Source organism: Trichechus manatus, unplaced genomic scaffold, assembly GCF_000243295.1.
Source record: "Trichechus manatus latirostris isolate Lorelei unplaced genomic scaffold, TriManLat1.0 scaffold00044, whole genome shotgun sequence".
Lineage (NCBI taxonomy): Eukaryota > Metazoa > Chordata > Mammalia > Sirenia > Trichechidae > Trichechus > Trichechus manatus.
Window position 1 is genome coordinate 8,793,051 of NW_004443980.1, and position 17,846 is coordinate 8,810,896.

General features: G+C 39.1%; 1 protein-coding gene across 1 annotated transcript in view; it reads left to right on the forward strand.

The window, feature by feature from the left end:
• Positions 1-17,846, forward strand: part of CPB2 (carboxypeptidase B2) — a 52,887-nt gene that overhangs the window by 31,131 nt on the left and 3,910 nt on the right. Inside the window, exons 9-10 of the mRNA XM_023731508.1 lie at positions 8,968-9,170; positions 13,623-13,710. Coding sequence (XP_023587276.1) covers positions 8,968-9,170; positions 13,623-13,710 — 291 coding nt within the window. The remainder of the gene's footprint in view (positions 1-8,967; positions 9,171-13,622; positions 13,711-17,846) is intronic.

Sequence of the window (17,846 nt, forward strand, 5' to 3'; positions counted from 1 at the left end):
GCTCACCCAAGGCCAGAGGCTGCTGTAGCCAATGAAACCAGTCAGGGAGTCAGAGAAGCAGCACCCAGTGTGAAAAAGACCTGAATAAATACAGCTAACCGTTACTAAGTGCCAGGCAGTCTGCATATTTCATCTGCTGGTTTCAATTCTACGTTTTACAGGTGGGGAAACAGAGACTTAAAAGGTTAAGTCATTTGCTCAAGGGCACATAGCTAGTAAGTGGCAGAGCTGGCATGTAAACTCAGGCTGACTAACTCCAAATTTATTGAAACTGTCATGTTTTTTAAAAAAATATTGTCTTTTTGGTGAAAGTTTATACAGCAAATTAGCTTCCCATTTAACAATTTCTATAAATACTGTGCAGTGACATTGATGACATTTTTCACAATGTGTCAGCATTCTCATTATTTTCACTCTGGTTGTTCTGTTTCCATTAATCTAGCTTCCCTGTCCACCTTACCTTCTCGTCTTTGGTCTAGGGTAAATGTTGACCATTTGGTTTTATTTAGATGATTATTTAGAGGAGCACGGCACTCATGGGTGATTTTATTTATTTTATGAGCCAATCTGTCATTTGGCTGAAAAGTGAACACCGGGAGTGGTTTGAGTTCCAAGTTTAAAGCGTATCTGTGGTGCAGTGAATTCCTTAAGAAGACCCTTCTAGCTATAGTCTTTGTAACTCTACCAAAAGACTGGGTGGGACTATGCAAATAAGTTGCTTGTGGCCCACCAAGGGGATGGGATAGCTTGCTAATAATATAAATAAGGTGCATGGCATACTTGTTGGGGTGGGACTATGCAAATAGTTGTATGGAACCCTAAGTAGGAGATTGGTCAGTTTTGTGATCCTGCTAGGCTTAAAAGAGCAGTCCGTCCCAGAGCAGAGGGGGACCTACTACCACCAAGAAAGAAGAGCTCGGAGTGGAGCGCATCCACTGGACCTGGGATCTCTGTGAGACCTCCTAGACCCAGGAAACAGAGAGAGAGCTGTAACACCAGACAGCTGGAAGCAGAAGCAGACAAATGGCAGCAGCAGAGGCAGCAGAACCAGGAGACCAGCCGGAGACCAAACAGTGGGCTTCCTGTCCCACAGAGCAAGAGAGCTTAGTGCCTTCAGGCTGAGGCTTACTAGTGGAGCCAGGTGCCTCTGGGCACTTAACAGCAAATCTAAAAGACCTTTGTAACACTTGCCCAAGCAGACAGAGACCGAGCTGAGAGGTCGTGGGACCAAGAGGCCAAGGGCCAGAGAGAGGCGTGCCTGCAGGCACAGCTGAGAAGAGGCTGTCCTGATCAAAGAACTGTATCCTGAGCTTTCCTGAACCTGAATTATAACCTGTTACTTGCCTAATAAACACCATAATTGTGAGTATTGTCTATAAGTTATGTGTGGCTGTTGCAACAAATTATCAAACTCAGCACAGAAGTAGAGAGTGCCATGAGAATGGTGGTTGATGTTAGAGTTGGTAAAAAGTTTGGAGGCATGTGTGACCTCTGCCTCATAGGAATCAGCCTTGGGCTGTTGATCTTGATTCTCCTTCCCCCTTGTGAAGTTAGAAGAGGTCAGATGCCCTGCCAGACCATTTTTACAGTATCCCAGGGCAATAGTCTTGGTGGTTCCTCTAGTTTTTACCACTCCAGTAAGACTGGCTTTTTTTTTTTTTTTTTTTGAGGGGGGATTTGAGTTTTGTTTTACATTTTTCTCCCTTTCTGTCTGGGACCATCTATTGTTTCCCTGATTGGAACTGTAGGTAGTGGTTGTCAGGCACCACCTAGCTCTTCTGGTCTCGAGATCAGCAAGGACATGGTTCATGTAGAATATTAGTCCTATAGACTTGTTTCTTTTTTTGAGTCTTTGGTTTCCTTCTTTGTCTTTTGCTCTGGACGATTAGAGACCAATAGTTGTATCTTAGATGGCCGTTCGCAAGCTTTTAAGACCTCAGATGCTACTCACTAAACTAGGATGTAGAACAATATCTTTATGAACTATAGTGTGCCAATTGACCAAGTTACCCCACAAGACTGTGGTCCTAAGCCCTCAAACCCAGTAACTCAATCCTGTGAGGTGTTTGGTTATGTCTAGGAAGTATCCGTAAGTGTGCCCTCTATGTGCTTTATTTTATACATGAATATATATGCAACACAGATAAACGTGTATACAGGTATTCCCTGGATTATGATGTATTCGAATTATGACAAACTGCACTTACAACCATCTGTTTTGGGTTTTTTTAATACATCTTATCATTAATAATATGTACTACATAAAATGTTGCAACGTATAATTTGCTGATGTTATCATTCTCAGATGTTCAAAGACAAAGATCATATTTACAAAGATACTGATAATAAAAGGCAATAATAATGAAAAGAAACAAACAAACGAAAGAGGAATTTGGTTTACGTCAGAACCGACTTACGACAGAGTTGTTGGAATGAAACCTGATCATAAGTAGGGGACCACCTGTCTACGTATGCCTACAGATACTCCTATACATGTGCATTCATATAGTCATATGTGCCTTCCTAGACATATATATGCATATATATCTATCTATGTTAACCATACACATATTTTTAGTTGTTATTGTTGTTGCAAAATTGTATATATCATTTACAAAATCGTCCCTTAGTCTTGTGTACTTCTTAGTATAATCATTTACCTTCCTCAAGTTGTACTTACTTCACCTTATTGCCTTTCCCATCAGCAAAACTCACAAGTGTCTACCATCTAGAAAGTGATTCTCCCTCCCTCTCCCTCTCATACCTGGTAACCACCAAAGAATGTTGCTTTCTACACGTATACTTATTTTTGTCTTTTTATAATAGTGAGATCATTCTATATTTGTCCTTTTGTGATTGACTTATTTCACTTAGCATAATGCCTTCCAGATTCATCCATGTTACAATATATTTTGAGAACTCATCATTATTCCTTATGGCTGCATAGTATTCCATTGTGTGTATGTACCACAATTTGTTTATCTGTTCATCAGTTGATGGGCACTTAGGTTGTTTCCATCTTTTTGCTATTGTGAATAATGCTGTAGTGAACATAGCTGTGTATATGTCTATTCATGTCACTGCTACTAGATCTCTAGGGTATATGCCTAGGAGTAGGATTGCTGGATCATACGATAATTCTACTTCTAGCTTATTTAGGAGGCGCCATACCATTTTCCCTAGTAGTTGAACCAATTTATGAGGGTAAGTCAAAAATATTGCTACAAATCAGAGAAATCTTTACTAAACAAAAATATCAAAACGCAAAACTATTGTTTCTTGACATATCTTCGATCTAGGTCTCTACACTTCTGAAGGCAGTGTTTCCATCTCTCTAACCCTTCCCCAAAGAATTCTGTGCTCGTCTGTTTACACCATGTCAAGACGGCGGTTTTGGCATCCTCGAGGGACTCAAATTGTGTTCCTTTTAAATGTTCTTCAAGTTTTGAGAACAAAATAAGTCTGAAGGGACAAGATCAGGGCTGTAAGGTGGATGGGGTAAGGTTTCCCAATGAAATTCTCTTTGAACAGCCCTTGCTACCCTCGAAGAATGCGCAGGTGCATTGTCGTGATGGAAAAAAATTCCTTTGCACAACTTTTCTGGCCTTTTTCTCACCAATGCACTTTTTAATTTTCTTAGAACTTCTTCATAATAAACTCCTGTGATTGTCCTGTGTCCTACAAGAAAATCTATCAAGATGACCACTTTGAAATTCCAAAAAGCAGTTGCCATAACCTTCTGAGTGGTTTCCCTCTCTTGGCTCATCTTTGAGGTCTTCTCGTCTTTCTTAAAATGTTTGATCTGTCTAAAAACTGTTGTTTTATGTGGGGCAGCATTCCCATAAACTTCTTGCAAATCTTCAATGATTTGGGAAGATTGTCCACTTGAGTTTTGTTAAAAATTTGATATTAGCCCTGACCTCAAATTCTTTTTTTCCATGGCACAAAAAGTATCCTTGTTATTAAGGCACCCTAAGGAGACTAAGACAAGAGTAGTACTGAGAGAACTTTCCTGTAGCTGTCCACTAATTGGAGAGACATATTTAAACATGTTTTGTTTGGAATAAGCCCATGCATGTATGTAGGAATATTTTCAGACTTACCCTGGTATAATCCCACCAGCAGTGGAGCAGGTCCAATCTCTCCACAACCTTGCTAGCATTTGTTGTTTTCTGTTCTTTTGATCAGTGCCATTTTTGCAAGGGTGAGATGATGTTTCACTGTTGTTTTGATGTGCACGTCTCTAATGGCTTATGATTGCAAATATCTTTTCCTGTGTTTGTTGGCTGCTTGAATGTTCTTTTTGGTGAAGTGTCTGTTCATGTCCTTTGCTCATTTTCTAATTTTGATGAACATAGATATTTAATTTTTAGGAGGTCCTAGTTATCTAATTTGTCTTCTGTTGTTCGTGTATTTGTAGGTGTGTTTGATAATCTATTTCTGAAGAAAATAAGGTCCCATAGTTTTTTCCCTACATTATGTTCTAGCAACTTTATAGTTTTAGCTTTAATATTTAGGTTTTTATCCATTTTGAATCAATTTTTGTAATGGTGTGAGGTATGGATCCTGTTTCATTTTTCTGCAAGTGGATAATCAGTTTTGCCAGCACCATTTTTTAAAGACTGTTTTTTCCCCCATTCAGTGAATTTTGACACTTTGTCGAAAATTAGTTGCCTGTAGATGAATAGATAGGGGTTTTGACAATCACTCTTCAGATGCTAGTTCCCTTTTGGAACTTCTTATACTATCTTCAAGCTTTTTCAGTGCTCAGTTTTAGTCAATATATTTACGTTACGGCCATCAAAACGTCCCTGGGTGGTGCAAGTGGTTTGCACTCAGCTAGTAACCTAAAGATCAGTGGTTCAAACCCACCCAGTGATGCCAAGAAGAAAGGCATGGCGATCTGCTTACATAAAGATTACAGCCAAGAAAACCCTATGGAGCACTTTTACTTTGTAACATCTGGGGTTGCCATGAGTTCTGTTGTAGGGAAAAAACATCATAAAGTTTAGTAAAGCAAAAAGAAAATTTTATTCAGCATATATTCAAAAAGGCAAAAGTGGGAAAACAGACAAGCATACCGCTAGAACCATGTCTGCCTGAGTCCGGGGAATATTACAGAATACGCAAGAATGGGAAATCCGGGAAGCATGCTGCTAAAGCCATGTCTGCCGGAGTCCAGAGAACATTACAGAGTACGCAAACGTGGGAAAATGGACAAGCATGCTACTACAGCCATGTCTGCCTGAGTCCAAGGAACATTACAGAGTCATCGGTATGCATTAACATTACAAATGGACAAAACCATTGAAAGCTTTACCTTTTCACAGACTGGCTAGTAACTGTGATCCTACATTTTGAATTGTCTTTCCTAGCAATCATTGGTACAGATTTTAGTAAGGACAGTCAGGAGGGTCCTCACTGGTCCAACACGTTTTCTATTCACTAAATGTTAATAGAAAAAGGTAAGAGTGGAAAGTCTTTTGTGCTCATTTGATTGGCTTTATGTGAAAGGTTCCCTAAAAGATATTTTCCAAGATAATCTTAGCTATTGTCTTTATACCTCAGGGCCCAGTTGATATGTCCTTGTGAGTCCCGCTCGAGCTGGGTCACATTCTCTACGCTCAAGGACAGGGAATAATAACTCCAATATTGTTTCGTAAATCAGTTGGAATTCACTCGATGAGCAACAGGTTTGGTTTTTTATTTTCATTTTCTTATTGTCATAAAGAAACATTTCAGTCCCATCTTTGGCATTGTGCTGTATTATTACACTTCACAAGAGTTTTATTAAAAGAAACAGAAGCAGCAAATACAGGCAAGAAAGTCCTACATAAAACAAAAAAGTAATTGTAAGGAATCCTTTTTCCCAAGAGCCCCAGCATCTCTTCAGTAGTGCGTAAGCAAGACAATGAGAAGAAACAATTAAATCTTAACTCTTCCTCATTCAGACAAGCAGAATGTGCCTTTATGATACTTTATGTAAAGGATCTAAAAGGGTACTTCACTTTTTAATGGGAAGTGATGTATCAAACTTACTTGTTAATTTGTATGTTCATTTTACCCTTCCCCTGTATTAAAACTGTGTGTGTATGTTGGGGATGGGAATGAAGGTTGGGGGACAGAACACTTTGTGACAACCTCTGGTCTCAAACTTTGTAAGACAGCTTCACTCATTTTCTAAAATATTAAATTAAACTACAAAGTTTTTGCAGCCAGCATTCATTGGACAATAGTTTGTATTTTTTCCCATGAGACCATATTATTAGTTGCTATCAAGTTCATTCTGATTCATAGTGACCCCAGGTGTGTCAGGGTAGAACTGTGCTCCATAGCATTCTCAAAGGCTGCTTATTTGGAAATAGAGCATGAGGCCTTTTTTCTGAGGCATATGTGCGTTGACTCAACCCTCTAACCTTTCTGTCAGCAACCAAGTGCTTTAACCATTTGCACCACCTAGGGACAACCATGAGATCATAGTGTTCTTGAATCCATGACTATAGACCAAAGAATGCTTGAACTTAAAAGGACCTGGTAGGCCAAGCCACTCATGGTACAGATAAGGAATCAGATAAGGAGGCCCAGAGAGATGAAGAGGCTGCCCAAATTAACATGACTGCTTAATGGCAAAGCAGAAACTCAAATTCAAGTTTCCTGACCCTTCAGGGCTCCTTCCATCAATATGCTTGAAACCTCTAGAATGACAGTCACAGAATGAGTCTCTGAGGCTGCGCTGTCCAGCACGGTAATCACTAGCCACATGTGGCTATCAAGCACTTGACATGTGGCTAGTCTGCACTGAGATACGCTGTGTGAAATACTGATTTTGAATATTCATAATATAGGATATCTCAATAATTATTTTTATATTGATTACTTTTGAAATGATAATATTTTATACATATAGGTTTAAATAAGCTATCTTATTAAAATTTATTTCACCAATTTTTTTACTTCTTTTGAAGTGGCTACTTGAAAATTTAAAATACATATGTGGCGTGTATTATATTTCTGTTGTACAGAACTGGTTTCAGGATTCATATTAAGGCACCACCTCTCTCTTCTACTCTTTCATGCGCTCCCCCACCACTATCCTCAATATATGATCTCTAATCTCTTTAATTTGCATATACCAGGAAAAAGGGCAGGAGTATTCAAAGGTGACCAAAGTATCAAAAACAGTTTGTCAATTCACATTCCTGGTTAAAAACAAAAACAAGTAAAATACTTGGAAAGGCCTTGGGATGTTCCACATATTACTCGTGGGGAAAAGAATGTTTAACAAACAATAGTTTGTAGTTGCAAATAATAGGAAGAAAGCAAAACAAGCTTAAGAAAGGCAGGCTTTGTAAGGACAATGAAGTAGCCCCTGCAACCCAAGTTCAAGGATGCAGTTGGCCTCAGAAATAGACTGGAACTGAGCCTGCACCCTGTCGGGATGTCAATGAGTCCTTTCTCTCCTCTCATCTCTGTGATGAACTCTGACTTTCATCCCAATCTGCATATTGATGATGATGATGATGATCAACAAGAACAAAGTTACTGAACACTTGCTAGATGCCAGGTGCTGTGCAAAGTACCTTATTAAATGTATTATCTCCTATAATCCTTACTAAATCTTCATTTAGTAATTATTATTATTCCATTTTGCAGGTAAGGAAATTGAGGAACAAATAGGTTTAAAAATATTTGCCCATGACCATGTAGCTATTAAATGTCAAAGTCGAGATTAGAAATAAAAGGTTAAGCGCCTAACAGTATGGCATGTCTTCTTCTGAAGGATGGTTATCATCAACAGCGTTCAATTTGCATCTCCTAAAACAACAGTACTTACTTCATAGGGTTGTTGTGAGGATTCGATGAGGTATTGCTTGTAAATCACTTAGCAGAGTTTCTGTCACGCAGCATGTGCTCTTTGCGGGTTGGCTGGTGGTGGTATTGCCTTTGTTCAAGACAGCAGTCAGACTGAGACCAGAATCTTAGCTTCAGATTATCGGTGAAAGGAGTCCGACCAGCAGAACACAAGTTAAGAATCCAATTCTGGGCTAATCAATTTTTCCAAGAGGGAATGATGCCTTGGGTGGCTTCCTGGGACTCCATTTCTGTGAATTGGGGACAGAAAGGAGAAAGGCTAGAAGACAGGCTACTGTCTGAAGTGGTGTTGAATATAATCTCTAAAATAGTGACTAAGCATTATTCTAGCATCAAATATCACCATCCCATTGTATTTACAGAACCAATCTAGCAAGTTAAAAATAGCACCAAAGGTTAAAAAAAAAAAAGTGTCTTCGAGTTGATTCTAACTCCTGGTGACCCCAGGTATGTCAGAGTAGGACTGTGCTCCATGAGGTTTTCAATGGCTGATTTTTCAGAAATAGATTTTCAGAAGTAGATCTCCAGACCTTTCTTCCAAGGTACCTCTGGGTGGGCTCGAACCACCACCCTTTTGGTTAGTACTTGAACACTTAACTGTTTGTGCCACCCAGGGCCCTGCACTGAAGGTAGAACTTGCATATTCTGAGTTCCAGAGTGAAGCTTTTCTTTTATGGGCTGTATTCATCAGTAATTTTTAAACTACAAATATCAGAAAGTCAAATGTACAGTAGATTCAAGAAAATAGGGTTCATTTTTCTCACATAACCAGAAGTTTGAAGACAGGGCTGGCATCTCTGAGGTTCTCTTAGCCACTTTCTCAAGGTTGCAAGATGGCTTCCCCCAGGCAGCAAGGGTGACAGGTTGTGAATGACTGTTGGAGTGTCCGCTATGTGAGCATATAAAAATTTTACTTCAAAAGAAGCATAAACAACATAGTAGATACCAGAAATATGTTATGTACAGAGCCTTACCTAATCCATTTATCTAAAAATGTTGCACCATAGACATTAGGGGAATACAGTGTCAGGGAAATCATAAATTACAATAGTGTATGCATCACCTCATAATCCCATTTTATCGATTTCACAACAGAGGAAGGTGCATCAAGCTTTTCGTGCTCGGAAACCTACTGTGGACCCTACCCTGAATCGGAGCCAGAAGTGAAGGCAGTGGCTGATTTCTTGAGAAAAAATATCAACCACATTAAAGCTTACATAAGCATGCATTCATACTCCCAACACATAGTGTTTCCTTATTCCTACAATAGAAGCAAAAGCAAAGACCACAAGGAGCTGGTAAGTGCTGCTGAATTATTTTTCTCACTGGCATTTGTTGGGGGAAAAGTAACTAAAAACAAAATCTACTCCCAACCCAGGAAACTTCACCACAAAAATAAAAGATAAAGAAAAGTTTTATTATTGATGGAGCATTAATCCAGAACATGAAGCATCTCAGGCAGTGGGCTAAAGACATTGCAAAGACCGAAAGGAATCTGACCCTTTATATAGCTGAGTGGATACTGTTGTAGGGGGAAAAAATCACAAAGTCTAGTAAAGCAAAAAAAAAAATTTTATTCGGCATTATTCAAAAAGGCAAAAGTGGCAAACAGACAGACACGCTGCTAGAGCCATGTTTGCCAGAGTCCAAGGAAATACCACAGAACAGACAAAAGTGGGAAAATGGACAAGCATGCTGCCACAGCCATGTCTGCCCCAGTCCAAAGACCATTACAAAGTCATCAGTATATATTAACATTACAAATGGGCAAAACCATTGAAAGCTTAACCTTTTCAGATTGGCTAGAAACTGTGATCCTACATTTTGAATTGTCTTTCTTAACAATCATTGGTACAAGTTTTAGTAAGGACAGTCAGGAGGTTCTTCATTGGTCCAACAAATTTCTCTCACTAAATGCTAACAGAAAAAGGTAAGAGTAGAAAGTCTTTTTATGTTCGCTTTGATTGGCTTTATGTGAAAGTTTCCCTAAAAGATGTTTTCCAAGATTATCTTAACTATTGTCTTTATACCTCAGGGCCCAGTTGATGTCTCCTTGTGAGTCCTTGTGAGCCCAGCTCCAGATGGGTCACATTCTCTATGCTCAAGGAGAGGGAATAATAACTCCTATATTATTTCCTAAATCATCATATTGGACAGATTAGAACTGCCCCATAGAGTTTCCAAGGCTGTCATCTTTACAGAAACAGACTGCCACATCTTTTCTCCCTTGGGGCTGCTGGTAGCACCTGTTGGGCAAATATAATTAAAAACAAAATCTACTCCTAACCCAGAAACTCTCTCCACGAAAACTAGAAGAGTTTTATTATCGAATAAACATTAAGCCAGAATGTGTTGCATCACAGGCAGTCCACTAAAGAGATTTCCACGTCAGAAAGAAATCTTACCCTTTCTACAGCTGAGTGCTTACAACCTAATATGTTCATGTTTTCAAGATAAAATTGCTAATATTCGACAGGTGCTGGTTGAATGGACACAGGAAATCAGGGGTGGAAAGGAGCAGTGTGCTATCACCGTATAGGGAGAGCAGTTAGGGTCACATAACAATGTATGTATAAATTTTAGTATGAGAGACTAACTTGAATTGTAAACTTTCAAGTTAAAGTACAACAATAAAATAAAATTTTAAAAATTTTAATTATATTAACATGTAATGGGTTTATTATTATTTTAAATGAATAAATGGTTTAAAGTTAAAAAAAAACAACTGGTAATATGGGCAGAGGTAGGTTTGCAATTTGGGGCCTGGGCTATCTGAGGTTATGCTAATCTCCTTCCTGGAAACGGGAAGGTAGGGGAGGATTACCTGAAATTACATTTCAAAGAGATGGCTACCAGGTCCAATTAACACCTTAGATTTATTTTTCAAAGATAGAGAAAGAATTTACAATGACAAGTCATCTAACATGAATTCTGATAGAACAGGGGAGGAGAGGAGCCCTTTCCTCCATTCTCAGCAGGGAGAATTAAAACCTTTTCTTTTCAATTTGTATTTGTCCTTATACACCATCAATTTGATACTAGCAGCAGGAATAGTTTATATACTGATCTCCCTAACCCCTAAAAGTTTGGTTTTATTAACTACACCAAAGCCCAAACCAGTTGCCTGGGTGTGGATTCTGACTCATGGAGACCCCATGTGTTACACAGTAGAACTGGGCTCTCTAATGTTTTCAAGGCCATGACCTTTTGGGAGCAGATTACCAGGCCTTTCTTCCAAGGTGCCTCTGGGTGTGTGTGGACCACGGATGCTTCTGTTAGTAGTCAAGTGCTTAACTGTTTGCACCGTCAGAGATTCCTGGTCCTATTAAAGCATCTCCAATTTCAGCATTGAGGCAAGAGCCCGTTTTCTGGCGTGTAATGGGTAATGTAGGAAGTTCAAAGAGGGCCCACACAGTCTGTTCCTTCTCATCAGTTATTAGTCCCAGATGCTCTATGTTTGGATTGATGGCACAGGGTGCTTCCATGCAAGGATTGTTGATGGACTGTGACTAGGTTTAGCAAAGACCTCATCCCAGAGGTTTTCTAGACAACAGGAAGTGTTGTAGCAACAGCCTGCTTCTTGACCAAGGTCTGATCTTTGTGTAGTGGCTTGCTTCTTACTCTTTTCATCCTGGCTCTTTTAACACAATAAAATGCAGCCACATTAGGGGTATGGCAATGGCTGATGATAAATATAAGGTTACTTTCATTCTCTGAAAATAGCCCATTTAGAACATAAACATACAGGATACCTACAATTCTTTTTCCTTCTCGAGGGAAAACTTTAAAGACAAGTTCCTTTATTGGTATTATCTTTGAAGAAATGAAAGCTTATTTATCATTATTTCGAAGAGTAGTCTTATTCTGCCTTACTTTTGGATTGATATTATCACAAGTATTTGCTGAGGTTATTATATGTAAAATATTGTGCTCAATAGACATTCAGAGAAGCATTAGGTAAGGACCCTGCCCTTTAAGAGAATACGATATAGTCATGGAGATCAGCCATTAACAAATGTTGCAAATAACTGTACCCTCAGATGCCATATTAAAAAAAACAAACAAACAGATGCTTTCAGTCAGGTGGATTCCAACTCACAGTGACCCCATGAGTGTCAAAGTAAAACTGTGCTCTGTAGGTTTTCAGTGGCTGTCTTTTCAGAAGTAGGTCACCACATCATTCTTCCGAGGCACCTCTGGGTAGACTCAAACCTCCAGCATTTAGATTAGCAGCTGAGTGAGATGACATTTTGCACCACTCAGGGACTCCTAAGACACCATAAGATACTGTTGTTGTTTTATGCCATCAAGTTGATTCCAACTCATGGTGACCCCATGTGTTAGAGAGCAGAACTGCTCCATAAGGTTTTCTTGGCTTAATCTTTATGGAAGCAGATCACCAAGCCTTTTCTTCTGTGGTGCTTCTAGGTGGGTTCAAACTGCCAACCTTCCGGTTGCCATCCAAGTGAAAGACATTTGCATTACCTTGGACTTTACGGTGCCATTTAGTAACTACTAAATAAGTGGCACACATGGTAAGCTTACTTAAGAATGGAATAGGAAGGGATTGCAACTGACGAGGAAACACTGAGGTAAGGGAGGGGATAATGTATTCCCTTTCCTTGAGGAACTTACTCTCTAATAAGGAGTGACAGAAGTGTAAGGAAACAAGAATAATAAAGCACTGTTCCCTTCAAGGAGCCCTGGTGGCTCAATGGTTAAGAACTTGGCTGCTAACCAAAAGGTTGGCAGTTAGAATCCACCAGCTGCTCCTTTGAAACCCTATGGGGCATTTCTACTCTGTCCTATAGGGTCGCTTGAAGGCAACGGGTTTGGTTTTTTAGTTTATTGACTTCAAAGAATGGATACAATTTTCATCAGGGATTGTAGCTGGAAAAGATAGGATTCCTATAGGCTTACAGAGAAGGGAGGACATTCTAAGCTGAGGAGATGGCATTCCCCAGAGGAGGAAGTAGATGAAGCCAGGTTGTAAAGGTGTTTGAATACCAGAATCAATTTGTATTTTATTCTGTGGACAATGTGGTTCCATTAAAAATTTTTTTTAAAAAAAAACAATGGGAAGACATGACATAATACCCACTGCTGCTCCTCTGGGTTTTTTGAGAGGGTGACAGTGAATACCATGATGCTAATTCCAACTTCAGGAAAGATCTGGGTAATCTAGAGCCAAATAGAGTTGAGTAGGGGACTTGGTTATTACTCTGCTACAAAGGAGGGAAGTGGGGACAGAATCTTTTTTATATGAAGCATCTTTGAAAGTTATTAGGTATTTTACACAAGAATAAAACAGAGTTTGTAAGAAAGATGAGAAGTGAAGCACACATTTATAAGGTAGGTATGTATTATTTAGAGAAGTTTGGTTTAAACTTTGGTGATAATTTTGTCTAGGATCAAAACAACTCCAAATTGTTTGCCTTTGAAGCATATTTATACTTCAGTTTATATAATAAATGGATTCCTGAAAAGGCATGTGTGAGTTTTTTTTTCTACAAATTAAATAAAAATTTCAGTGCACTGGAAGAGTTTGTTTAAAGCCACCCAATTATGATTTCCGTGAAGCAAAAATAACTGTTTTGGTGAATTTTTTTTCTTAATTTACCTTTTGGATAAGTCCAGCTTTTTCACATACACTGTTTGATTCCATTAATGTATGATTGTCTTGTAGAAACTTCTACTGTCCTATTTCAAAGCTGTACATTAATTAAAATCTCATGTCCTCTTGCTTCCAGTCTCTGGTGGCCAGTGAAGCTGTCCGTGCTATTGAGAGTATAAGTAGGAATACCAAGTATACACATGGCAGTGGCGCAGAAAGTTTATGTAAGTATTGCTTCTTAAGATCTTGGAGAATTTTGAGGTAGTAAAGAAATCTGCATATTCAGTGTTTCCTGTGTGGATTTAGTTCTTCAAAACTGAATATTTTTAACAAGGTCACATGTAAAATGATTGGTTAGAAAAATTAGAAACAGAAGCATAATGGCTAGGACAGTGCAGAACACAGCTATATTAATAAATGATATACTAAAAAAGTTAAAATGATATTTTAGAAATTATGCTTACCTCTATAAAGATTATGGAACTGGCATCATGCATGTTGAGTGACATAGAAAAGATCATAAAGAGTCAAAAGAATGTGTAAGTTGCCAAGGGTCACCATGTAAGTTTGCACAGGTTGTACACTATACAAATACAGGGAGTACCATTTACATTACATGCTTTTTAGTAAGAGCCTGTATAAGAGTATAGCTCATAACATACTATATTTGAATGTCCGTTGTGGGTATCACACTAACAGGAGCTAGGTATGTGGAAAACTCAGCAAATATTTTAAATTAATTTATGCTGGAAGATATTTATTGAGGGAGTCCCTGTGTGATTCAGATGGTTAGGTGCTCGAACACTGCTGAGAAGTTGGCAGTTAAAATCCACCTAAAGGCACTTTGGAAGGCAGGCCTGGTGATCTGCTTCTAAAAAGTCACAGCCTTAAAAACCCTATGGAGCAGTTCTACTCTGCACACATGATGTCACCATGAGTCAGAATCAACACAAGGGCAACTAACAACTATGTACCCACAGTGGGATGACAGACAAAGCTTCTGCCCTTTTGGAGCTGGAGGGGTAGGAGAGAAGGGGAACAGAAAATAAACATTTAATCAGGAGTCAGCAAACTATGGCTGGCAGGCCAAATCCAAGCCCCTGTCTAATTGTGTACAATCTAAGAGCTAAGAATGGTTTTTACATTTTTTAATGTTTGGAAAAAAAATCAAAAGAAGAGTAATATTTTGTGGTATGTGAAAATTACATAATATTTAAATTTCATTACTAATAAATAAAGTTTTATTGGAACACAGCTATACTCATACACTTAAGTATTTTCTATGCTGCTTTCGTGTCAGAATAGCAGAGTTGAGTAGGTATGACAGAAACAACATGGCTCACAAAGCCTAAAACATATACTGTCTGGTCCTTTACTAAAAAGTTTGCCAACTCCTGATGTAAACAATTAAATCATAACATATAGTGCAATTCTATTGGTAAGTGCTTTGAAGAAAAAATGGGCTGATGTGTTTGAGGATGTCTGTAGGAGAGAGAGAATACATAGCTGAAGTGGTCTTGGGGGCCTCTCACTGTAGCACATTCTGGGAGAATGTTATGGATTGAATTGTGTCCCCCCAAAATGTGTGTCAACTTGGCTAGTGCATGATTCCCAGTATTGTGTGGTTGTCCACCATTTTGTGATCCAACGTGATAATCCTGTGTGTTGTAAATCCTACATCTATGATGTTAATGAGGCAAGATTAGGTGCAGTTATGTTAATGAGGCAAGACTCAATCTAAGGATTAGGTTGTATCTTGAGTCAATCTCTTTTGAGATGTAAAAGAGAGAATCCAGCAGAGAGGAGAGGGACCTTATAACACCAAAAAAGAAAAGCCAGGAGAAGAGCACATTCTTTGGACTCAGGGTCCCTATGCTGAGAAACTCCTAGATCCAAGGGAATATTGATGACAAGAACCTTCCTCCAGAGCCAATAGAGAGAGAAAGCCTCCCCCTGGAGCTGGCACCCTGAATTTTAACTTTTAACCTCCTAGACTGTGAAAGAATAAATTTCTCTTTGTTAAAGCCATTCAGTTATGGTATTTCTGTTATAGCAGCACTAGATAGCTAAGACAGAGTCCTACATGGTAAGTGGCTGCCAGATAAAGGTATGGGGCAAGAGCAGTGTTAAATGAGTTACAGAAATTTGAGTTGAGTTACAAAAATTTTCAGAAAGATTTCATTTGGGAGCAAACCAAACTGCTAAAGCAAATAATGCTGGCACTCAAGAGGAAATACCAAAGAGTTCAATTGGAGAAAGTCAGCAATCTCTTTGTATAGACCTCTTGAGGAAGTTAGTTGGAATAAAAAGGTAGATTCTGGAAAGTTGTCATTTAAGAAATGTTAGGTTCTTTTGAAGTGGGGGCAAGTTTGTGATTGGCCCATGAGTCTTTTTGGTTTGTAATAGGTGTAAGACTCATAGTGACCCTATAGGACAGCTTACAACTGCCCCATAGTGTTCCAAGGAGTGGCTGGTGGATTAGAACTGCTGACATTTTGGTTACCAGCCAGAGCTCTTAACTATAATCGAGTTGACGGCAACGGGTTTGATTTTTGGGTTTAAATAGGTGCAAGGGTTCTTGGCTTTACTATGATGATTCTCAAGAGAATGTGCTTTGGAAAAATACCAGTTAAGCCAGGTTTATAGGTAGAAGCTACTTGGACCCACAATCGATGCCCATGGAAGCAGCAGTCAACAAATCAAGTGACATGTTGCATTGGGCAAATCTGCTGCAAAAGACCTCTTTGAAGTGTTAAAAAGCGAAGATATCATTTTGAGGATTAAGGTGCACCTGATCCAAGCCATGGTATTTTCAGTTGCCTTATATGTATGTGAAAACTGAACAATGAATAAGGAAGACTGAAGAACTGACGCCTTTGAATTATGGTGTTGGCGAAGAATATTGACTATACCATGGACTGCCAGGAGAAAGAACAAATCTATCCTGGAACGGTAGAGCCGAATGCTCCTTAGAAGCAAGGATGGTGAGACTTTGTCTCATGTACTTTGGACATGTTATCAGGAGGGTCCAGGCGAAAAAGCGGAAGACCCTCAACAAGACAGACTGACCCAGTGGCTGCAACAATGGCTTCAGTGATTGTGAGGATGGTGCAGAACTGGGCAGCGTTTCATTTTGTTGTATATAGATAGGGTGGCTATTAGTCAGAATTGACTCGACAGCACCTAACAGCATAGGCAGAAGTACCTGGGGCTGGTCAAAACTGGTTATGGTAGTTTCTGGTTGACACCAGGCAGAGAGAATGGCAAGTGAAAAAGCTTTGAGACAGCATATTCAAGGTCCCAAAATGTCTTTTAACAGATATAAACCAAAAAAACCAAACCCGTTGCCACTGAGTTGATTCTGACTCATAGCAACCCTATAGGACAGAGGACAACTGCCCCATAGGGTTTCCAGGGAGCAGATGGTGGATTCAAACTGCCGATCTTTTGGTTAGCAACCGAGCTCTTAAAGCACTACCGCACCAGTCACATTTGTATTATTTTTAATAAACTGCTTGAGCACCAAATGCCATATTAGTAGAAAATACAGAATCTCCCTCTTGAGGTATCTTCCTTCTCTTCCCCACCTCCAACCATCCCAAACAGTCTCAGAACAAACCGGGGCCTGATTGGTCTACGTGGTATCTCTCTGTCACTTAGTGCCACTGGTCAATGCTGGTCCACTGCAGCCTTTGCTGACCCAGGTTCTCACCCGTCACAGAGGAACCACACAACTTCTTCACAGTTCAGAGCTTTCTTGGTTCTCATCCTCTCCCTTACTGCTGTTCCCCAAAGCATAACCACGTGCCTCAAGGCTAGAGGTGCTTAAAGAAGCAACCCCATCTTATGATGAAATGAGTCCATCTCTACCAATTCATTAATTCAGCATGTATCTATGTGTATGTGTAGGTAAACATAGAAAAATGCCAGGAAGAATATATGCCAAATATTGATAGTGGTTATCAGAAATATTTGCTGAATGAATGAGTGAATAAATGAATGAGTAATTTGTCCAGTCCACTGTTGATGGATATTTTTCAATATTAGAAACAATGCTTCAGTAAACATACTTGTAATTAATCCAAGTATAGGTATTAGAGAGAGGCAAAAATTATCATTATTTGCAAATTATATAATTGTCTACCTGGAAAACAGAAAATCAACCAAAAAATTAATAACAATAAAAGAATTCAGAAAGGTGGCTGACTATGAATTAGATATACACAAATCAATACCTTTCTTATATGCCAATAATAATTAGGTAGAAAATAAAATGGAAAAGAGATCCCACTAAGGCGTATAAATTTATAGACACCCCTGCTCACACACACATATATATGTATACATGAGCCCTGGTGGG